The sequence below is a fragment of the Ictidomys tridecemlineatus genome, chromosome 13, assembly GCF_052094955.1.
Source record: "Ictidomys tridecemlineatus isolate mIctTri1 chromosome 13, mIctTri1.hap1, whole genome shotgun sequence".
In the NCBI taxonomy this organism is placed as follows: domain Eukaryota; kingdom Metazoa; phylum Chordata; class Mammalia; order Rodentia; family Sciuridae; genus Ictidomys; species Ictidomys tridecemlineatus.
The window spans coordinates 17,177,787-17,202,249 of record NC_135489.1 but is presented as its reverse complement, the minus strand read 5'-3'; the positions used below and the strand labels follow the sequence as shown (position 1 = coordinate 17,202,249).

Genomic DNA, 24,463 nt, shown 5'->3' with positions numbered 1-24,463 from the left:
TGGCAGGAATATCTCTGCGATTTTAATCCCCCCATGATTGGTTAGGATATTTGGCTTTCTCTCCATATTAGGACTTATTTTCCTTGTATATGTATTATAAATATCTGTGTTACTATGTTATTCAGATTTTTTGGGACAAAATTCCTGATAATTTTAAAACTATCAAAGTTATTTCTTCCTATATCTTATTACTGAGGCCATCTTAGCCTAGTTATTGACTGGCCAACCTAGAAGCAAATCCATGCTGCTCTTTGAATCTGAAATATTCTCTCAAATTCTCTTGGGGCTTTCCATCTATTTGACATAAGTTTAAGATGCAACTCACACTTTTCTGAGGGCAAAGGAAATATGTGTGCACATAAATGGCCTAACAAAACACATCACACCTGGGGCTGGGGATATAGCTCAGTTGGTAGTATGCTTGCCTTGCATGTGCAAAGCCCTGGGTTCTAATCCCCAGCACCACCAGAAAAAATCTGGGCTGGAACAGTGAACTATTTTCTTTCCTCTAGCATATTAAATTTATCATGTATTTAAATGGAATATCCTGGGTTTTCAAGAATACTACTATGTCACCTTTAAACATGAATATATTTATTTCCTTCCTTGCAATTTTATATCTATAATTTATTGCCTTTCTGTCTAGTTGAGTTCCAATTATTTCCAAACTTTATACCTCTTTACTTTTCAAAAGTTTACTGTTATTTTTTGAAGAACTGTCAAACTGTTTTCCACAGTGGCTGCACCATTTTACATTTTCACCAGCAGTGTTTGAGGCCCCAATTTCTATTATTGTGGCCACCCTAGAGAGTGTGAAGTGGCATCTCATTGTAGTTTTGATGTGCGTTTTCCTGAGGACAAATGACGCTGGGCATCTTTTTCATTTGCTTGGTGACCATTTATACATCTTTTTTGGAAAAATCTTTTTTTGAGAGAGAGAGAGAGAGAGAGAGAGAGAGAGAGAGAGAGAGAGAGAGAGAGAGAGAGAGAGAATTTTAATATTTATTTTTTAGTTTTTGGCAGACACAACATCTTTGTTTGTATGTGGTGCTGAGGATCGAACCCGGGCTGCACGCATGCCAGGCGAGCGCACTACCGCTTGAGCCACATCCAGCCCTGGAAAAATCTTTTAGAAAGTCATTTTTGCAGTGTTTATTTTTAAGCATCCCAACCTCTTCCTCTTCCTGAGAATTAGTTCCGTGTCTTGACAGACCTTTTGGTTTTGTAAATGTACCAGAAATATTACTGCAGTTATATCTTTCTAGCAGGTTCTGACAGGACTTTTAGAAGCAGTCTTACAATTTTCCTAAGTTTCATTCACATCACATGAAGGCAGCAACTGTTGGAATATATTTAGATTCCATTAGGGTGCATTTTGCTATCACAATGAGGTCTCTTATGCATCATTTCATCCCATCAGTTGTCATTCCTGAACAGTACAGATATGACAGCAACCTTTAGGTGGTGCTGTTTGGTTAAAAATACCCTTCAAACAGCTTCCGTGCATAGTCCATTGTGTGTGTGTGTGTGTGTGTGTGTGTGTGTGTGTGTGTGTCTATACACGTGTGGGGGCTACTGGGGATTGAACCCAGGGGCATTCTATTACTAAGTTATGGCTTCAGTCCTTTGTTTTTGTTATTATTACTATTTTTTTTTTTAACTTTTTGGTACTGGAGAGCAATCCAGGGACGCTTAACTGCTGAGCCACATCCTCAGACCTTTTTTGGGGTATTTTATTTAGAGTCTCACCAAGTTACTCAGTCAGGTTAAGTTGCTCAGGCTGGCTTTGAACTTGAGATCCTTCTGCCTCAGCCTCCTGAGCCGTTGGGACTACAGGCGTGCGCCACCATGCCCGGCCCTTATTTTTTTAGACAGAATCTCACTAAGTTGCCCAGGCTGGCCTCAAACTTGTGATCCTCCTGCTTCAGCCTCTGGAGTAGCTGGGATTAAAGGCACCTGGCATCCTTGAATATTTTTAGGAAAATCTTCCAGGTCTGTTCTGAGTCCTTCTTATTCCAAGTCTACTGCATAAACTAATGGCCGGTTCCCTCTCCTCCCACCTCAAGCACCTCCAGACAGATACTCTCTTGTCACTTTCTACTAATCATGCCTTCCAAAGACCTCCCTGACTCCCGACTCCTCCACGTTTCCTTGGTGGGGTTGCTGCTTCCCTTGTGTCTGGGTGCTAACCACCCAACAGGTGGTTGCGCTCACCTCCTCCCAGCTCATACCTCGGGCTCCCACCTCCTCCTTACCTACTCTCCTCCCCTTCTACTTCCTTCTTTGTTCCCCTTTGCCCTTTTTTCTGCCAACTCTTCATCATATATTTCCAGAACCATCTACTCCTTTCCCCTTATGGTTCCAAAGAGTTGGTGTCATTTGGAGAAATTGTTCCTTGTCTAAATATACCAACATGCATTTTCCTTGCAGCAGACTTGATCTTAGCAACTGAACCCTATGTTCCTAAAGTCTAATCGCCTTTTTCAGTCACATTTCCACTAATATTTAGTGTCTTGTCCCAAACTTTATTTCTCACCAGCACAGAACTCCTAAGTCCCTTGAGGAATCTTTCGGGAGTAGATTCTTCTATACTTACAAACAAAAACAAAACAAAACTAACTGAAAAATGTTTTAAAATATTACATTTTCCAAAGATTTTACTAAAGCATTTATTTTTTTAAACAAAAATATACATTCAATCTTAGATTTACAGCATATAGAAATAATTTATCTGAAGCAATTTGCATTTTTAAAATTGCTAATATTGCACCCAACAGTATAAGTCTTTGACACATTGCATCATCAACCTTTCCCACAATTCAAAAACAGGAGAGAAATCTGAAACTGACAAAATTATACACGCTAACTTTTCTGTAAAAAAAGACAGAGGAACATACAATTCTTTTTATTTACAAGATAAAAGTTGTAAACTTTCAGAAATTCCATGTAATAGCCACACATTCTTTTATTATACCTCGAAAATACATTATAAAATTACAATTTTATTTTCCTGTCCTGTGTCAATTATATACGTGTTGTGATTTCCTCATAGAAATGCACCAATGTGAATAGTCACAGCCTAATGGTAAAGGTGAAAATTACTCCCCAGCCCCACGTTAAAAAGAATTGTTGAAAATACTTCTGCATTTTCAATAGAACGTGGAAACTAGTGTGTTTCTTCTAGATTCGTTTCTCACCTAAATGAGAAACGACTCTAGAAGAAACCATTACCTTCTGGAGAATATTTTTAGTAATTGCCTAAAGTTACCTTCAAAGTTCAAAGGTTATGCTGTGCTTCAGTCTTAGAAATGAAGTTCCCTATAGGAAAAATAGTAGAATGAATTAGACATAACTTTCCTATGTTCTTATATGAATACATGACCAATGTAACTCTACACCAAGTACAAACACAAGAATGGGAAGTTATACTCCATGTATGTATGTCAAAATTCACTCTACTGTCATGAATTACCAAAAAGAACAACAAAAAAAGAATAAAGGTTATTAAAGTATATCCTCAGATTGCCAAATAAATAAATAGATACCATATATTTAGTTTTAAAAACTTTAAGTGTGATTATACTTAGTTAAAAAAAGGGAAGGAAGGAAGGAGGTTCCCACTATCTTCTTCCATCATGATATACAAAGAGTACGTTTCTGTTCAAGGCCCTTATAAAATACTTTATGTGTAGGCAGGCATAAAAGTTTGCTTTTTAAAAGACAGTTTTGTGAAATGTTCTGCAATTTACCATTGATATACCCAAGGTTTTTCTGCTTAAGCATTTTTTCCTCCACTATACACTTGATCTTTCAATTGCTCCCAGGCAGCACTAGGGAAGGCATCCAAAGGACCCCTGCATTTTAGATACATTCCTATTCTATGTAGCAGCAACCTCTCAGTTACCTTGGTAATCAAGGCCAATCACCCTAAGAAAGAATGGAGTAGCTTCTTCCTCCCCCCACACCATATATCTAGTGGGGTAAGTGATATAAAAGAACACTGCCCTTCAAAGGCAGGCACACTAATATTGTTTGGTAGGCATTCTTCTGTTCTTTTTAAAAAATTAATTTTTATTTGACACATAGTAATTGTACATATTTATGGGATACTATGTGATGATTTATATCTATTTATTTGGTGCTGGGGATGGAATCCCAGACCTCCTGCAGGTACTCTAATCTTGAGCTAGCCCCTGCCCATCCCATGTTTCCATATGTGTACACATGTGGAATGTTCAAATCCTGGTTTGTGTATCTCCTCAAACATTTACCATTTCTTTGTAGTGTAAACGTTCAAAATCTTTTCTTCTAGCCTTCTTGAAATACGTTTATTATCATTATAAAGACCCTTCTATGCAATAGCATGCTAGAATTTATTTTTCCAAACTGTAACTTTCTTAGTGCCTGTTGATAATATCCTCAGTTTTCAGAAACTTTTTAAAAAAGTCTCTAAATACTTAGGTGCTTAAAAAAAAAAGTAGGAAATCAAGTCCCTTGGTAGTAGAGGAAGTTACTAAAATATGGATTAGTAAAAATGTGTAAAGTGCAGCTTAACTTGGAAATAAACCCCAAACAGACTGAAATCTTACACTTATGAAAACAGTCTCTGGGAAATTCATGCTTATTAAGATCACAGACAGGAAAATTTAATTGTCATTTTACAATGCAATAGCATTGGAACTGAAATAGAAGACATTTTCTAATTCCGTTACCCTAGATCGAGTCTGAATTGAAACGTTCCCTTTGAATCACAAACTGCATAACCAGATGTATGACAGGGTCTCTTGGCTTTGTTATTGCTCAACAGCTCAACCCAGATCCTTTCTTATAAAGGTTATTGTCTTCTGTATCTTTGCGACAAATTCAGTTTTTTTTTTAAGTTCCTGAGAGTTTTTCATAAAAAAAAAAAAAAAGACATTTCCGGGCGTGCGCGACCCGCGAGGCTGGCGCTCAGCTCTCCACCGTGCGCCGGTACTCGGCCGTGCCGTCGGCGATGATGGCGTCCAGTGGCGAGCGCTTCTTGCGGATGCTGCGCCCCGAGGAGATGAGGTCCGCGTAGCCGCGCTGGTGCGAGAAGGCGTAGGCCGAGCGCCTAGACGACGCGCCCCGGCGAAACACGTTCTGCCGCCGCTTCCACTGCTCCTCGGCCTTCAACCGCTTGCGATGCTTCTGGATCTGCAGAAGGTGGGAGAAGTGGGAGGGATGAAAACACAGGTGAGGGCATCTGGCCAAAAGGAGCAGGGCAGAAAGGAGCGATGGGGCATCTAGGGCGGATGCAGGCATCACGTTGTGTCCCAATCTGTACGGGGGACGTGGAGAAGCAAGGGCGGTTCTGCATTCTGGCAGCTGGAATTTGGGACGAGTCCCACTTTCCCTAAGCTAGTGCTCTTTCCATGTCACAGATCAGATTGGCACAGGACGAAGAAAAAACTCTGGGCCTCTTGTCCTCGTTGCTACTGCATGTTTTTGTCACTGCCAAAGAGAGCTCTGGGGACAACTGAAGGATGCCTGCCTAACATCTGTTCTCTCCTTTTTTTCTAATGAAAGTGATTTTATACAGTTACCCCTCCTCCATACAGCCACATCCCTGAAGGGAACGGCCTGATTGACTTCCCACCATAACTAATCCAGGAATGGGCCTGGGTCCCAAATCTGGCAAATGAGACCTGAGGGAAGAGTGCTGGGGCCCCTGGGTGAAGCGTTCGGAGGAGCTTAAAGGAAAGCTACAGAGCAGTGAGAGCCTCTTCTCCCCACACCCCACTTCCATCTGACACATCAGATGTGATGCTGGGAACTTCTGTGGTGGCTTCCGGCACCAAGATGATGCTAATAATGAAGACACCAGCTTCTGAGGACATAGAAGGACTTAAGTTCTTTTTTAGCAACATTAAGTTGCTTAACCAATGTAGTGTGAGTTCTAATTTTCATGCATTATTGTTAAGACATTTTGAGTTCACAGCTTTCTGTTCCTTGTTACCCCAAGGCTCCTTCAAGGTGGTGATATTTTGCTTTAAACAAACAGAGGAAAAAACCCAGACTATTTACACAGCAAAATGCTAACACTTGTTAACTTGAAGGGGTAAATATATGAGATTCATTATTTTACTCTCCCTCTTTGTTTACATTTGGAAATGTTTTTTTTTTTTTATTTAAATGCAGGCAAACTAAAAATCCCAATCCCAAGCACTTGTTTGCAAGATGGAGTTGGAGAAGAGGAGTCATAAAAATCATTCTAACCAAACTTCCCATGAGGTTTGAGGTTTGCAGGAAAAGTGCTGTTGGGAAACACTTTGGTTTCTGTGGGGGACACTCAAGAATTAGAGGAGGACTGTATCTCTGCATACCTTATCACTTTCCGATGGCCAAATGGTCATTGACAAGAAGCGGACAGCAACGACAGGCAATAAACACACTGCAACAGTCAAGATGATGGTCAACCAAATGTATGGCTGCCTCAGGGCATTGGAAGCGGTGCCTGGAAAGAACAGAGGAGTAAGTCACATGGTCCCTTATCCTAAGGGCCTAGTTCGTATTCTGTAACCTCACACTGATTATCCATGGTAAAGTTTTACAACCAGATTGGCTTCCTCCAAACAGCAATAATTCACCCTTTGTGTATTTTTTAATATACCCAGAAGTTACGTCCAAATATAAATGATGACATTTGTCTGCTCATTTAATTTTGGGATTTAGAAAACACTAACCTGTAAATTGAAATGCAGATGGCAAAAGAACATGTATCCCAGCGCTGTGAAAGTCAAACATGATGCCAAAATAAAGTGCTATGCTTCCAAAAATTGAAAAAGCATTCACAAAAGTCCAGTAAGAAGTATCCAAACCAATCTGTTGGGAAATGAGAGGAAAACAGAGCGCTCATTTGGGGAATTAGCAAGAAAGGAAAGAACTAAGAATTCTGAAAATGGAATTTTGTGTTTTAGGCATGATTTGACTTGAATACTGAGCAATCAGAAACCAAACTATCCTTAACTCAGGAATGAAATAGGGTTGGGATAAGGGACAAAAATAGCACTCATTTTATAAAGTGGTAGAGGTTCATTTGGAGGGAGAACGGGCTGTGCACGCCAGCCTATTTATAAAAATACAGGTGCCAACAGACACAGTTGAGGGAAGCCACACACCTGGAAATTGACCGTTATTATGAGAGCCGAAGCAACAGTCACAGCAAAAGACTGGTAGTCTGAAGGTGCTTCTCCATCTTGTCCCACAGTTTGCAGATAAGCTCCAAGAGGAATGAAGAAGAGGACCATGGATGTTAAGATTCCATGTAACAAGCTGATGAAGAATTTCTTGTAGTTGAATAGTAAGTCTCTTTGTCCCACTACATACAACCCAGGGAATCGGAGGCTTAGTTTGTCACTCACATCCTTAAGGAGAAAACAAAATTAGAGTGATATACTGTCCATCAGGTCAAGAAGTCAGAGATATGCTGCAATCTGTATCTCATAAAGAATTGTGACTTGCTGTTGAGTTCTAAGAAGACAAACTGAGTGGAATAAATCCTGCAATATTTCTCTTGTGCTGAGATCAATCATAGCTTTAATCCACCATTATTTAATAAATATTTAATATTTAATTTAGAGAGGGACTAGGTAGGACATTATTATTTTTCTGCTTATGGAAAATGTTAAAAATGTAAAGAGAATTTTTTTCTTACTTCCGTTGAGAATATATTTATATTCTCTCTCTCTCTCCCTCCCTCTCCCTTTCCCTTTCCCTCTCCCTCTCTCTCTCTTTTCTTTTGTGGTGCTTGGGATTGAACCCAGGGCCTTGTGCATGTGAGGCAAGCACTCTACTAACTCTACCATCTGAGCTATATTGCCAGCCCCTTTAGAGAATATATTTATATTGCTTTGAATTCTTTGGGGAAAAATATTCCCATACAAGTTGGTAAATTAATTTTTAATTATTACCTTTTATTTATTGAGGCACCTTCTCTAAGAATTGCTACTACATAAAATACAGACTAATTTGGGAATTAGACACATAAATTTTGGAAAGTGTAAAAATTTATTTTTAAAATGAGAACATTACTAATATAGAGATAGACTAGACTCTCAGGTGTCTAAACAGTCAGGTCTCAGTGTCTGAAAGGAACATGTAAGCACTGCCAATGAATTCAAGTCACAAAAATCTTCCTTTTTTTTTTCATTATGAAACAAGAAGTACAGCAGTTGTTGCCTGACAGCGAACTGTCCTAGGATTTATTCAGGACAAAGTGAAAAACCAGAAGAATGCACTTAAGTGTTTGCTGTGACCTCTCTAGCAGGCGTTCTACCCAGAGCTCCCCCAGCCCTTGGCTCCTACCTGGTCGAGCAGCCCCATGAGGAGCACCGGCAGGCTGGAGTACAGCACGTTGTACAGTGTGATGAACCAGTCCTCATACGCGGTCTACGGGAGGATTAATTAATTACAAGACTTTGTGAAACCAGTTTGGAAGCACACAAGTACTATTTAAATTTTTTGGTTTCCTTTTATTTTGCAAGGCCAGATTTCTATAAAACGATTTTATAAAATAGAATACAGTTGGAGACATATATAAAAACAAAATAGGCTTCTGAAAGGGATAAAGAACACTGAGCACTCTGATCCCCTACATGGGATAGAGGAAACAGGCTTACTCCTGACAAGAGTTCTATGCAGTTCTGCCTGGAAACAGGAAGTAGGCCCCACTCTGCCCAGGCTCTCCTGTTGCTCAATCTGAGACCCCTCTGACACCATAGCACTGTGGCACGGCTTCAGAGAAAGTTCAACACTATGGGCACTGACTCAGGTTCATTTTTACTCATGTATTTTTCTGCTACATCACCATTTTAACATATTAAATATGTGCCCCTCTCATTCATCAAAAACTAAGAAAGAAAGAAAAAGCCACCACCACCTTCAAATAGAGGAGTGATATTAATAGCGCTATCATTACCTACAATTTCTATATCCCTTTGCCTTGGTCAAAGAGAATTTTACACATTCACAGCTGAACAATCTGCGATCAGTATTTTTAATAACAAGGTAACATGAAAAAATAATCTAAAATGAAGAGAAATATAAGCAAATCCTGTCTCATCATCCAAAGTAAATAAAAATATTTTTAAAGCACCAGAAACATTCTAGAAAAGTAAGTTATACTCTTAATTATGCTCCCAACTGTGAGAAGACACAGAACGCAAACTACAAAATAAAGAAACAAATTTATGCCCGTTGTGGTGGTGCACAATTGTAAACCCAGTGACTCAGGAAGCTCACAGCTATGGGATAGATGTTAGCCTCAGCAGTTCAGTGAGGCCCAAAGCAACTTAAGGAGACCCTGTCTCAAAATAAGAAACAAAAAGGTCTGGGGATGTGACTCAGTGGTTAAGTGCTCCTGGGTTCAATCCCCAGTACCCAATAAATAAATAAATAAATAAATAAATTTGTTTTTGTAGAACTAGAGTTTTATTCACTTAAGAGAAAAGCTCTACTAAATAAAAACTAATGAAAAAATGTTATTTTACCTGTGCTGAGTAGCCATTGAAGAAGGAGTACCAGAAATGAACCAAAGTAAATGCAAAGTTTTTATAAAAGAAATATCGAAGGAACTTGCACATCCTTATGTAAGACCACCGGCCATGCACCAGCAACAGCCTCTGCAGATATCTGAACTGAGCAAAGGAATAGTCACTGGACATGACGGCTTGCATTCCTTCTTGTCCACTTATTCCAACACCAATATGCGCAGCTATATGACAGAAGGAGAAAATACTGAGGATCATAAGCTGATTTTAAAGCAAAACATCCGATAATAATAATGTTTCCACAGCAGGACCAGGAATGTAGTTCAGTGGTAGGGCGTTTACCTTGAATGCATGAGGCCCTGTGTTCAATCCCTAGCACCGTAGGGTGGGGAGGAAAGTTTCCACAGCAAAACAAATAACAAAGGTATACAATTCATGGAACAATACGTACAAAAGCTCTTGCTCCCCATCTTCACCATCCAGCCCGTGAACCCAACTCAAAGTCAGAGGCACATGTTGCTTAACAAAGCATGAGAGAGCCTCCATAAATATTTGTGAAAGGACTGGGTGGGTGGTGAATTCCATTTGGATTATCTGCCCAATTTAGAAGCCACCACAGGGTGAGCCCCAGGCATCCACTATACAATCTGTTTCCCTGTCTCCTTGACCATATCTGGGTCAGCCACCAGCAGATATATCATCTGGACAGATACTACAAATGGGCTTTCTCAATCTGCTTTCTATCCCATTCTAACTAGTGAGGTAGGAAAGCAAATTAAAAAACCCTATATTTCCCGGATTGCCTCACACCTACGTTCTTGTGAATCAGGTTCCATTGCTTAGACCCACTTGTGACTTTAAAGCAAAGTGAACCCCTTTCCTTTTTGAACTCTGGAGCAGAGTTCATATCCATTCCTCAGCTGTCCTAATGTTGATAGGCAACTGCAAAGGCTTCTTAACTGCGAAGCTGTTCAGAGCAATATCAAAGGTAAAAACTCCTCTGGAAAGTGGCCCGGAGGTCAGAGACTCAGCCTGGAACTTGCTTCTCCAGTTCATCCACAGCTTTTGAAGGCACCTAATCTGCTACATTAATTGGTTCCTACAAAAAGTACACACGGGTGTGTTTCCTCTACTAAATCCTAACTGGTAGAAAGACCTAGCTGGGCAAATCAGTCTCTTTCTTGATATTCTAGAACTACCATTCTGGAGTTTGTGTCTGGAAATTTAACATGTAAATTATTGAAGTGAGAAATGAATATATTTCTTTCTGAAGGATTATGAGAGGCAGAGGAATAAAACAGGGAAGGAAAATAGACAGAGGCAGTTAGACAGACAAGACACTAGGTTCCTAGTGCAACTCTAGATCCTGGTCCTAACATCTTCCTTAGGCCTGCTTTTTTGGGGCAGTGTGAGGTATCTTAGTTATCTTTTATAATTAATTAATAATTGTTTTTCTTAAACTCATTTTGGCTGTCTTCCAATACTTGTAATCAAAAGAGTTTTAACTAAGACCCTCTTCAACTCTGAAAGGCTTATTCAGGGCCCATTACGACCTAAGGACATCATTTCTTACAAAGGGGTAGGTTTCTAGAGTGGATAAAAATTAAAAGTCATAATTTTGTTCATCCTTCCAAAAATCATTAAAAAAACATTTTTGAGTTAAAAGAATTGTGAATTTTATTGGTTTTAAAAGTCAGGAATGTAAAGACCAATAGTGAGATCATTTGGAAAAAATGTGTTGGAGAACACAACGACCCTGGCTCGGACCCTGAGAAGTGACTGCCAACTCTGCAGAGTTGCCAACTAGAAGAAGCTTCAAAAACCCCACCCTAATTGCAGAACCCAAGGTCTGGAAAATTCAAAATAATTGTCCAAACCTATGTTTTCAATTATACTTTGCAATTCTAAAAGAAGATATTATATCTCATTTGGCATTTATGATCTCTTTCAAAACACATACACACACACACATTTCTTATGACCAGTTGTGACTGCCAAATGCTCTTTCCACCAAACCATGGCCCTTTTTCCTTTCATGAACAAACCACAGAGGGAGTACAGAGGAGAGGAACCCCGTCCAGGCCCTGGAACCCAATTCTTCAACCTTTTCACTGTGCAGACCAAGGACAGCATGTGAAATGAACACTAGCACGGTTCACACGGTAACAGGAGGCAACTGAGCAGATGCACTATAGGGAAAAACTGCCCCTTCCCCCAAAACATAAGATTTTCCTGAAGTTCCAAATGGAGTGTGAAATTCTTCACTGGGAGGCATGCCTTCAACATTGCTCAACAAACTGAATATTAAAAGGCTTTATTTAATCTCTCTGCCTTCATTTCATCTCTCCTGTAGTTCATGTGTACTCTCGGGGTCTTTGCCCCAAAAGAGTCAACCACAGCCTAGCTGGTATAAGATATCTTCAGGCACAAAACAGGAAGAGGGCAGCCTCTGAGAGTCTATAGACACTTGCTAGGGACAAAACGTGGTGGTCAGCAGAGCACTGTGGCACACACCTGTAATACCAGCGGTTCAGCAGGCTGAGAAGTTCAAAGTCAGCCTCACAACTTAGTGAGGCCTTAAGCAACTTAGCAAGACTCTGTCTTAAAATTAAAATAAATAAATAAACAAAAGGGGCTGGGGATATGGCTCAATACTTAAGCACCACTGGGTTCAGTTCCTGTTATCAAAAAAAAAAAAAAAGAAAAGTGTTGTTCATGATTCCCTCCATTTCTACTATACTATACTGCAAAACATGAAGCATGTTAGCTAGTGGTCAGATTACTTTCAACACCTGAATTTCCCTCCTTTTATGACCAACAATTTCTTCCTGTATATTGTTCTCAAAATTGTTACAGATGGAAGCCTTTACAGAGTACAAAAAGGTACCAATACTGTTTTGATAACTTCTAAGACCTCAGCTTCCCATAATCACATCCCAAATACGTGATCTGTAATTTATATATAAAAGCACCTAATATATAACAGAGCTTAATTAAAAATGTAAAACAACTTAAGAAAAAGAGTTCATCTTGGTTGACTTTGTTCTACCTCCTCGGTATCAAATGGTTGACTCAGAGGAAAAAACCCTCCAGCTTAAATGGTATAATATCATGATAAATCTGCAAGGCAAACGATCCCCTGCCTCTTTCCTCCCCAACATCTAAGAGTCTGCATTAAATTGAATAAAAATAATGTTTGAGTTACCCTAGTTATGTCAAGGATGTATAATGGAAAATAAACTAGAGCTGGCTACAGAAGAAAGAAATAGATTTAATTCAGAGCAAAGAATGCCACTCATATGATAGGACAAGCACATGCAAAAAGCAGTGGAGAGGAACTAAGTAGCTGGTGGCAGCAGATATATGCATTGATAAAAAAGCAAGAAGACATACGTCATATAGATGACTCCTGGGGAGGAAGATAAAGTCGGAATATTCTTAGTATCTATCAAGGAGAAGAAGGAGGAGGAGGAGAAAACTGTAAGAAAAGAAAAAGATGGCCTCATGAGTCACAACATAGCTCAATTAAGATCTAGTTATATATAATGCATTTAAAATACCCAGCACAACAAGGCATGCTTATGTATGTACAGTCGTATAATAGTTCACCTTAATAACAACAAGAATAATAATATCATAGAGCTAGAGGTGACACTGGAGGTATGTTTCTTGTTTTCAGATGAAAAGACAGGCCTGATCATAAGCCCAAGTGCTAAGGTCTCATTAGTTTGGGTATTTTCATTACATGATATAAACTGAGCATCCCCAATTGCAAAATCCCAAATGCCCCAGTATCTCCCAAGTTTTTGAACAGCATTTAAAGAGTCAGGTCTATGCAAATTTTCCCAAATTGAAAATTTCTAAAATCTGAAACATTTCTGGTCCCAGGCACTACACATAAGGGTTATTCTACCTGTCTTCTCTTACAGTGCTTCAGGGAGAGAAGAGGACCAGACTCAGACATGGGCTGAGGGCCACAGGTTTGTTGTGCCTGCTTTACTACCAGCACAACTTTATCTCTCCACACTAGAACTCAGTCCATTAGTGGCAAGTACCGAGGGTCTTCCATCCAGTAAAGTGACCCAGGATGGTCTTTTGGGAGGTCAGTCAGGATGGTGAGACCATGCTGGAGTTTTATTTCAAAGTTAAACATGTTACTTCAGACTTCTATGAGGTGACCCAATGGTAAAGATCCAATAAATTTGCCAAAGGTAAGAAGAAAGCCCTCGAGAAATGCTCAGATGAGAGAGAATAATATTCCCAAAATGAATACCAGAGAGAGAGTTCACCAGTTTATGCTGAGCTTAGCAGAACTATTTGCAAAACTTATTAAATATCAGGGTTTTAAATAAGCTTAAAGAAATAAAAGAGAAGATCTGGCAAGAGGGGGAAAAAATCACACCAAACAGGAAAAAGTAGGAAACAAATAATGATAAATTCACCCTGGAGAACTCATCTTCTGCTGGGCATCCTAAGTCCCTCTGTGAGTCCTGCCCACTCCTCCTGGATAGACTGTTGGCTTCCCCAGGGCAAGGGCATGGGCACAGGTGTGACCCAGTGCCTTCCTTAAACACCTGCTTTATGAAAACTTCCACAATGAAAGCTGAAGAAATTGACCCCCACCCCCAAAACCCTCCTGCTATTTCTAGTTGGGTTTTATGGGCCACCTGGTCGCAACTCACTCTTGATCATGTTCACGTCGTTGGCTCCATCTCCAATGGCCAGTGTGATGGCCTTCTTGTACCTTTTCACCAGGTCCACCACCATGGCCTTCTGCTTGGGAGTGACGCGGCAGCAGATGACAGCGCTGCACTCGCAGGCCAGGTCCACAAAGTTCCTCTGCCGCTGCTCTTTCTTAGCTTCGAGCCTTCTCTTGCTTTGGGTTCGAATCCGTCTCTCTTCTTTTGTCCTTGGGAACTTCAGCTTCAGAATCTTATTTGTTTTGGTCTTTTTCTCTAGAAGAATCTCATTCTGTGAAATCATGGAGAGGACTGAGGTCACTTTAGTTTTTACACCAAAGGTATCATCATTTCCAAGACTTAAGATGCGTGAAGGAGAGTTTGTGGATTGTATCATTGGTTATACTGTTCTGATGACAGAACATTTTTGACATAATCTAGAGAATACAAAATCTACAAATAACAAAATGAAAATTACTCATGAATTAATAAACCAAGACAACCACTGTTACCCGTTTGGTATAATTGCTTTCATATGTCCTGTAATATTAAGCTTCAAACTTGGGAAATCACACCTGAATTTATAGGCTAAGAGATTTTTAAGTTGGCAATTAACAAATATTTAACACCATCTAAAATTGGTCCAAAGTGAACTTTTTTCATTTGAGCCAAAGACCCAGACACACTAATGGTACCTACCAGCCAAGAACCAGTGATGACCAAAGCTCGGTTTTCACCAGGTGGGAAAAAAGGTTCGTACACAACAGGTGCAAATTTTGCATAAACTCCACCTCTGTTTCTCTGGTTTTCCACCCTTGTATGAAGAAGAGAACTGGAGAAAAATAAATTGAAGTACTTAAAGTACAAAACCATACACAGGCCCTACACTATTAGATAATTTTGACATTTTTTTTAAAGAGAGAGTGAGTGAGAGAGAGAGAGAGAGAGAGAGAGAGAGAGAGAGAGAGAGAGAGAGAGAATTTTTTGATATTTATTTTCTAGTTCTTGGCAGACACAACATCTTTGTATGTGGTGCTGAGGATGGAACCCAGGCAGCACGCATGCCAGGCAAGCACGCTACCGCTTGAGCCACATCCCCAGTCCCAATTTTGACATATTTAAAAAAAAATTCTGATAAAGACAATTTAAGACTTATCATTTTATCTATTTTTAAGTGAAATCATATTGTATTTATCATTTAGTGACTGTCTTATTACATTTAATAACGTCTTCAAGATTCATCTATATTATAATGTATGTCATAATTTTTTTTCCTTTTTAAGGACAAATAATATTCCATTTTTTATTCAAGGATTCTTAACACTGGTAGACACCTGGGTTGCTTGACTCCTGTGAATAGTGCTGTAATAAATATGTGTATGCATATATCTCTTCAAGACCCTGCTTTAAATTTTTTAAAATGTTTTTTTAGTTTGAGTATAATACTCAGAAGTGAGGGGCTGGGGTTGTGGCTCAAGCAGTAGCGCGCTCGACTGGCATGCATGCGGCCCGGGTTCGATCCTCAGCACCACGTACAAACAAAGATGTTGTGCCCGCCGATAACTAAAAAATAAATATTAAAATTCTCTCTCTCTCTACCTCTCTCTCTTAAAAAAACTGCTTTCAAATAAAGGCTTATAAAAAATATACTCAGAAGTGAGATTGCTAGATCACATGGTAACTCTATTTCTAATTTTTTTAAGGAATCCCTAAACCAGTTTTCATAGTGACCATGTCATTTTACATTCCCACCAGCAGTAGATAAATGTTCCAGTTTCTGCACAGCCTCACCAACACTTGCTATTTTCTTTTTCTTTTTTGATTGTCCCCATCCTAATAAAAATGAGACAATATCACTAGTTTTAATTTGAACATTGTTTCACAAGCTTTTCAGCCATTAGCATATCTTCCTTGGAGGAATGTCTTCTAAAAATTCTTTGATCTATTCTTAATTGGGTGACATATAGTCTTATACTATGTGGCACCAAGTTCTTGGTACTTCATAATTTGCCAAAAGCAACCAAAGGAAGAAACAGGTCACACTGTGTTCATAAGCAACAAAGGGAAGGCAATTTCCATCTAAATTAATACCCTGGCTGCTGTTTGGCAGAGAAAAACTAATTTCCCCATACAATTATGTCTGCTTTTAAAAATTCTTGATACTTTATATCAACAAATCATTGATAAGATGACATGTAACACTTCTATGTGATAGAAAAATGAGTCATGGGATTTTGGAGGGAAGGGGCCTTCTTGCACAATCTTTTCATGTTGCAAATAAAGAAATCAAGCCAAGAGAGGTGATGTGACTTGTTTGCAGCAAGTTGATGGGAGACTTTCTCCGTTCCTCATGCACACCTCAAAAGCAGGTTTCTCAGATTTGACACTGTTGATGTCTTTAGACAGATAATTCTCTGTTGTATGTGGATGCTTATTTTAGGAAGGACACACGTAGGATGTTTTATAGCATCTCTGGCCTCAACCCACTAGAAGCCAGTAGCACTTCTCCTCCCCTGTTGGGACCACGAAAGATGTTTGCAGACATTTCCAAGCAATCCCTGGAAAGCAAAATAACCCCTTCTCCCTGATTAAGAACCATCCCACTAGAAGATTAGGTATGTATTATCCCTCTTCCACATTCATTTAATTCTCATTTTCAGTTGGAAAATCAGTTAAAAATCAAGACAAATGATAAAAAAAACTGAAAGTGAAGAAAATATGAATTTATTTAAGCTATTTTATAGGAATCATCATTTCAGGCCCCATCTAGAAAGATAATTCATCTCTCTATAAAGGGAAACTTGGCTACAAGCATGATCATAACATTTATTATTTGCATAAATTTTATCTTTTAATTTAGCTTAGGGTCCACTTTTAAAAGAGAGACCAGAAATTTGTTAAAACCCCCATCTACAAAAAATAAACAAAACCATATGGTAATTATCCATATTGTTTGCAATCGAAAACTACTTAAGTAAACATACGAAGCATTTATTTGTCCGTTGCTACCTTCTAAAACCTAAAAGCTCAAAGAGGCATGGTTTATGTGCCTCTATTCAAACAGGGCTGATTTAGATTATAAGACTACCAATTTTATCTAATCTAGCAGAGTGCCTCTCATACTGGAATTGACTCACAAAAGCTTTATTATCATCATTAGAAAGGAGACTAGTAAGGACCAGCAGCCCAGCAAGGGTATACATTAACAGCTTAATCTGACCTTGTGCCAGCCTGAGACAGGCACTAAAGGATAAAGCTTGAGGAATAAGTGGAACTGTAAAGCCATCATGGTAACTGTGTACTTTATATTTATAGCTCTGTAACAAGACAGGGACTTTTGCATCATATGTTTCCAGGTCTTCTGCAACTCTGATTCAGAGATGACCAATGTTCTAGCATAAGCTAAGGTTTGAAATACCAGGATTGCCTCCTCTAGCTAGACTATAGATGACAATGTAAGCCTTCCAAACTTTCCTTCTGGGACAAGGTGGTGTTTTTCTTTTTCTTTTTTTTTTTCCTCCCATTTCACTTTCAAAAAATAAAATCCCTCCAATGGACAAAACATAAGTCATATTAATTTGCTAATGATACCATAGGCTCAGTTCTCTTTTTCAGCAGACAAAAAGGCACCAAGGGCTCTAAGGAATGGAGGAAGTGGCCTCGAAAGGTTTCCTTAAAACTAAAATGGAATCAAAATAAGACTGCACCATGATAGCTGAGAACTGCCCGATGTTCTCTTGTTTCATTTAAGTAGGAGGAGACTCTCTTAGGTAACATACCCCCGCCCCTATTTCTCCATCTGTGCTGCCTCTGCCACTAGTGTTGCCTTTGTGAAATGAGCAGCTGCATGATCTCATGCCACAGGCCCTTTACTTACTTTATATCTTCCCCATAGCAGATAGTGGTGTCTTCTGTCAGAAGTTCACAAGCAAATCCTATGTTTTCTGCAGTTTCTACAACAGATAAAATCAAGTCCAATGTCATTCCTATTGTTGAGTTGAATAATTTCTATCTACTGCAGGTTGAGCATCTACTATTTGAAATGCTCAGGAACAGAAGTATTTTAGATTTTTGAATTTTTTGTTCTTTTTTTTTTTTTTGATTTTTTTTTTTTTAATATTTATTTTTAGTTCTCGGCGGACACAACATCTTTGTTGGTATGTGGTGGTGAGGATCGAACCCGGGCCGCACGCATGCTAGGTGAGCGCGCTACCGCTTGAGCCACATTCCCAGCCCTTCTTTTTTTATTTTGGAACACACACACGCGCACACGGAGATGCTGTGATGATGAGACACAAATCTAATTATGAAATTTATTTATGTTTTACATATTCCTTATACCCAAAGGCTGAATAAGCTGAAGGCAATTTTGTTTTGTTTTGTTTTTGTTTTGCAGTACTGGGGATCAAACCCAGAGCCACTTACATACTAGGCAAGTGCTCTATGACTAGCCACATCCCCAGCCCCTGAAGGTAATTTTATAGTTATTTTTAGCACAGGTGCATTTTGACTGTGACTGTTCACATGAGATCCTAAGTGTGGAATTTTCCACTTGTGGTATCATGTCAGCACCCCCAAATGTTTCAGATTTTGAGCATTCTGGATCTCAGATTAGGGATACTCAACCTACAATGATAATTTCCTTCAATTCATGAACATGATCAGATTCAATAAAATACACTATTTTTCTATAGCAGTGCGTAGAACTCTTATAAATAAGTCAATTCCTTTCCCAATAATAAGTGAAAGTCAAAATCTGGTTTGAGATGTTTTTAATAATAAATTGCTATATTATCAACGATTTAAATTGATTATTTAATAAATGAATGTTCACTAAAATACTGACATGCTCTGAACATGTTGTTATAAGGGGAAGGATAATGTTTCCATCAGTCCTCACATGGGGTGCCTATTAATGACACGTTCCCCTTTTTTTTTCCATAACCACCCATTTGGTAGTTATTAAATTCCAGGGCTGTGCTTCCAGATTGTGTAGCCCATTGTTGATGGCAGAGAAACAGACATTATTCAGTTTCCTGTGAGAGGCTTGCAGAACAAAGTATGGATATCAAACAGCAACTTGTTGAGCTCTAAATTTAAGAATTAAAAACTTTGCTCAGGTATAAAATTTTAACTGTAATTTCCAAACCATAAAAAGAGCAAGATAACAAGAGTTGATGTCATTCAGCACTTTGTGTTAATCTCTATGCCCCCAAATGGCAAAGCACTAGGAAGACAGAAGGGATCACCTTTCAGGATAGGAGTGCACATCTGGCCGAAGAGATAAAGACAACCAGCAGGATGCAATTGGGAGCTAAATCATAAGGAATAGATTCTGCTATAGAGGGAGTTCAGAGAAGGACATAATCAGGGAGGGATGGGATAAGAGGAGGGTTTTAAGAGAAAATCTCTCCCTTCCAAAGAAATAGCTGGTGGCCCTGCAGGATGGAAAGTCTGAGAAAGTCATCAGGGGCAAAGGAAACAGTAGTTCTAAATATTTGTGAATTAATAGATACACTTCCCCACATAAATGAGTTACCCTTTTTGTCTCCAGTGAGCACCCAGATTTTAATGTCAGCTTTTGCAAGTTTTGATATGGTTTCTGGGACCCCATCCTGCAGTTTATCTTCAATAGCTGTAGCTCCCAATAGCTGGAATGTACATTTGAAAAGAAGGAATTAGCAAATAAACCCAAAACTGTCTGTAGTTATAGTTTGCCAGCCTCTAAAGAGAAGGGCTAGTTATGTACCCCAATTGGTGTTCTACCACAGCCAGTGGCCAGCATGGCAGGGAAGGCTACCACCATGCTTCACACTTACTGCAAAGCAAAACAAACAAATATTTTTTTTCTTGGAGAATGAACTAATTAATTAGCTGAGACAAAAAAATGCAAGTACAAAATCAGACATTAAAACCACACTATAATTGCGTACTTGCTGCTTTATAGATATGAGCCCATCCCTCTGGCCAAAGGGAAATACTGGCTATTGAACATTTTTCCATTAATCTAAACTCTACAGGCAATAAGAACTAAATTTTCAAAAATTTCATTTAGAAATGGTGGGGTTTTTTTTTGTTTCAATATTTTTTCAAAACATAAATTGTTTCAGTAATTTTCACAAATAAATAAGTGCTGGTTTGATATCCTATAAAATCATAATGCATTTTAATAAGTGATATAAAAATCATGGAATTAGATTAACTCAGAACATTTCTCTATAGGTTTTTCTCTTTTGGTTTCTAAAATGACAATGTCTATTCTGTTATCAGAACAGAAGAAATTCAAATGACCTACTTTCTTTGTTCCAATTTCATTTGCTGGAGTTAGAATAATCTTTCAAGCATGAGATCAAAATGTAATAAAACTTAATAAAAATTTTGCTTCTGTTTAGAATATCAAGTAAAACATTATTAAGGTTAAAACTCACAATTAAGTCTCTTTCAATCTCCTCGTATACTTTATCCAAAGCTTCATCTCGGTTGGTTGAGGCCACGCTGGCTGCCATAAACTTTTTATTCCATTCTGCAAATTCTTTTTCTTCAATTTCTTTGTAGCAAAGGCACAGGGTTCTAAGAGTTTCATTCGCAAAGATCTGTTTTATTTAAAAGACAATCCACCGATGTAAGAATATTTAATTTTATGTAGCTCAAGGTCAAGTTTGAAATCTTACTTTGAAGTAATGTACTACGAGAATTTTAAAAGAGACTATGAAATGTGAAGGATTCTACAGAGGAATTAAACTTTGTGTTATAATAGACTTTGTTTTTTGTAAGCATCACCAGGGTTCCAGGACTATATTTCTACTTCCCAAATTGGTTAAAGTGAAAAGTCTACCTTTCTTCTAAATTAAGTCACTAGAGTTAAAAAAAAAAAAAAGCTTTTTTTTTTAATGACTAAAAATAACAGACAAAAGATGTAATGATGTTGTAAATACAGTCCCAATAATTTTATAACTTGTTCCCACAAACTGTGTTATAAGTCCAATCAACTGTGAACTTGCAACCAAACACTAATCCTCAAACCAATTCTAAAACCCATGAGCCATTGTTAAATCTGAGATCAAACATTCTAATGAAAAAGAGTATTTGGAAATTTGAACAGATTTAAGCCACTTTTAAATAACTTTAATATGAACCTGTAAAAATCTTTTATTATTTTATTGTTACTTCTTATCCAGCCAAGGGTCAGAACTGGCCCAAGCGAGTATTCACTTTTCAGAGATTTTTTTTTTTGAAAGGTTCTATATTTGGTTGCTTAGATTGACACTGTCACACCCCCATGAGAATTCATCCATTTTAATTGCATTAGCATCAGCATCAGTACCTAATCTGAAAACTGTGACCCCACTTGGTAAACAACAGGTTTATTCAGCTTCTCTCTGAACACCTTTGGCAGACTCTGAGCCTCAACTGATGGTTAAAAGGAAGAAACCACCCTTTATTAAGTACCTCTTAAGTGCTGGGAATTGAGCGAGATGCTTTCTTTTACAATGACCTGCCATGGTTCTAATTATTTCCTTCCTTTTTCACATGGGGGATTAACGACGCATATGATATGATAAATATTCTTTTCCCCCACACAAAACTACTAAAGAGACTGAACTGGGACACGAGTTCTCGATGTACTCCAGACCTCACTGCCATCAGCATGCAGAACCAAAACCATTTGAGGATGGGTGGGCAGTTCCCAAAGCGCAAGTTCAAAAACATTCTAGTGGTGACAATACCAATGGACTGTGCACACACAGCTTCCTAAGATAAGGACTTTGACGTAATTAAGACCAAACTGTTTTGTGAACAAAGGCGTCAGACTCAATGATTCAGCAGGGGTGGTGTGTGTGTATGTGTGTGCACTCCCAGACTCTCAGCTTCCTGGGAGGCTGAGGCAGGAGGACAGCAAGTGTCAGGACAGCCTTAGTGAACAAGACCTTGACTCAAAATTTAAAAAATAAAAAGGACTGGGGATGTAATTCAGTGGTAGAGTGCTTCCTATCATGTGTGAGCCCTGGGTTTGATCCCCAGCACTGCAAAAACAACAAATACCATGATCCAGCGCACTGCTTTCTTAACCTCTGCCAAACAGGAATGCCTCCGTTCCTTCCCCTGTACCTAGAAGAGGGTGGAGCTCTAGGAAGCCACAGAGATGGTAAGGTTACAGCTTAGCATAGCTATAGCTGGCTCAGGATAACTGGAAGAGAGACTAGCCATTCCTGTGGGAGACCAACCTCGCACATGACTGAGTTAACTCCCCTGCTGGGCGATGTGGCGTCAGGCACCCAAGCTGCTAGACTGCCCCACTCTTCTAGGGTTCGAGTGACTGTGTCTTTGTGCCCCGGCTGTTTCTTTCTACAGCCCCATGGGTGAAGCTATACTCACCTGTTCCTTTGTAATATTACCCCTTGCCCTGTTTAGGATAGAATGTTCCATGGAAGTGCCTTGTGTGTGTCCCCTTCTCTTACTGTGCCCTTGGGTGTGGCCTACATAGATGTCAGTCAACCTGCTGACAGTGGACATCATGAACATAGACTCAGCCCCCTGAAACCTGACCCCTTGCCTCATTTGAATAGCTTCTCTTCAATAAAAGGGATCAGTGGGTGCTCTCTCTCTCTCTCTCTCTCTCTCTCTCTCTCTCTCTCTCTCTTCCTGCAGACCCTTAAGGTTAGAGGAGCTGTCACAGCAACCCCAAAGAAAAAGGTATTCGTGTCTCTCGTGTGGTTACTTTGCGCAGCCCAGTCAGCCCAGTTCAACTGGAGTGACCCCTGAGCCTTTTAGTCACGAAGAGAAACCCAGCACATTCCCCTGCATCTGTCCTACAGACCTGGATGCTGGGAAAGGGCTGGCTCCATAGTCATTTCCAAGAACATCACCATCAAGGGAAGAACTAGAACCCAGGTGGCCACTTTTCTACTTTGGTGATGTTTCCACCCCATAACACCAGAGCCAGGGGAGGGTCAAGAGTTAAGAAACTTAAGAGACAGCATCAGAAACAGAATCTTGCAAGAAGAATGAAAGTGAGACTTACATCCAGGGCATCCTGTGTCTCTTGCTTTGTAGGATTCATTGGATGTAACCGTTCATAAATGACAGTGTCAGCGCCTTTACAATATAGCCTGATGTTGCCTTCCGGGGATTTTACTGGGAGTAAGGGAAGAAAAAACACACAACAAAGTTAAGTTTGATTTCTTCATAGAAAACTACATTGATAAAGTTACTTTGAAGTGTTACTATGCTCCTAATTCATCCATCTTAAAACAGTGAATGCATCTAGAAGTGCTACCATCAACAAAGTTGGTAAGCCTTTGTCTACATTGAATGTAATAGCAAAATGAATGTGAATGTTTCCATATCCTTACTTACTTTTTTTTTTCTTTTTTGATACTGGGGATTGAACTCAGGGGCACTCGACCACTGAGCCACATCTCCAGCCCTATTTTATATTTTATTTAGAGACAGGATCTCTAGGTTGGTAAAAAAAAAAAAAAATGTGGCATATATACACAATGGAATATTATTCAGCAATAAAACAGAATAAAATCATGGCATTTGCAGGTAAATACATGGCGTTAGAGAAGATAATGCTAAGTGAAGTTAGCCAATCCCAGAAAACCAAATGCTGAATGTTTTCTCTGATATAAGGAGGCTGATTCATAGTGGAGTAGGGAGAGGAAGCATGGGAGGAATAGACAAACTCTAGATAGGGCAGAGGGGTGGGAGGGGAAAGGAGGGGGCATGGGGTTAGAAATAATGGTGAAATGTGATGGACATTATTATCCAAAGTACATGTATGAAGACATGAATGATGTGAATATACTTTGTATACAACCAGAGTTTTGAAAAATTGTGCTCTATATGTGTAATAAGAATTGTAATGCATTCCATTGTCATATACAAATAAAAATCAATTTAAAAAAAGAGACAGGGTCTCAATGAGTTGCTTAGCGCCTTGCTGTTGCTCAGGCTGGCTTTGAACTTGCAATCCTCCTGCCTCAACCTCTAGAGCCAGTGGGATTACAGGCATATGCCACCATGCCTGGTGGTATCCTTACTTACTCTTTTAACAAATATTTAGACACTGGTGTGGTGGCACATGACTGTAATTCCAGCTACTGGGGAGGCTCAGGCAGATGGATCACAAATTGGAGGCCATTCTGGGCAACTTAGTAACAGCATATCTCAAAAAATAAAAGGGGCTGGAATGTAACTCAGTGGTAGAGCACCCCTGGATTTAAAAAAAGGTAGAGAGTGCCTACTATGTACTGTCCTGAACTAACTGCT

General features: G+C 39.2%; 1 protein-coding gene across 1 annotated transcript in view; it reads right to left on the bottom strand.

Moving 5' to 3' along the window:
• Positions 1-2,655: 2,655 nt before the first annotated feature.
• Positions 2,656-24,463, bottom strand: part of Atp8b1 (ATPase phospholipid transporting 8B1) — a 117,985-nt gene continuing 96,177 nt past the window's right edge. Inside the window, exons 17-28 of the mRNA XM_078029965.1 lie at positions 23,211-23,323; positions 20,617-20,781; positions 19,728-19,839; positions 18,066-18,141; positions 14,888-15,020; positions 14,192-14,480; positions 9,510-9,733; positions 8,326-8,409; positions 7,140-7,385; positions 6,705-6,843; positions 6,345-6,475; positions 2,656-5,175 (exon numbers count right to left, since the gene is read on the bottom strand). Of these exons, the coding sequence (XP_077886091.1) occupies positions 4,951-5,175; positions 6,345-6,475; positions 6,705-6,843; positions 7,140-7,385; positions 8,326-8,409; positions 9,510-9,733; positions 14,192-14,480; positions 14,888-15,020; positions 18,066-18,141; positions 19,728-19,839; positions 20,617-20,781; positions 23,211-23,323 (1,937 nt within the window). The 3' untranslated portion in view covers positions 2,656-4,950. The remainder of the gene's footprint in view (positions 5,176-6,344; positions 6,476-6,704; positions 6,844-7,139; positions 7,386-8,325; positions 8,410-9,509; positions 9,734-14,191; positions 14,481-14,887; positions 15,021-18,065; positions 18,142-19,727; positions 19,840-20,616; positions 20,782-23,210; positions 23,324-24,463) is intronic.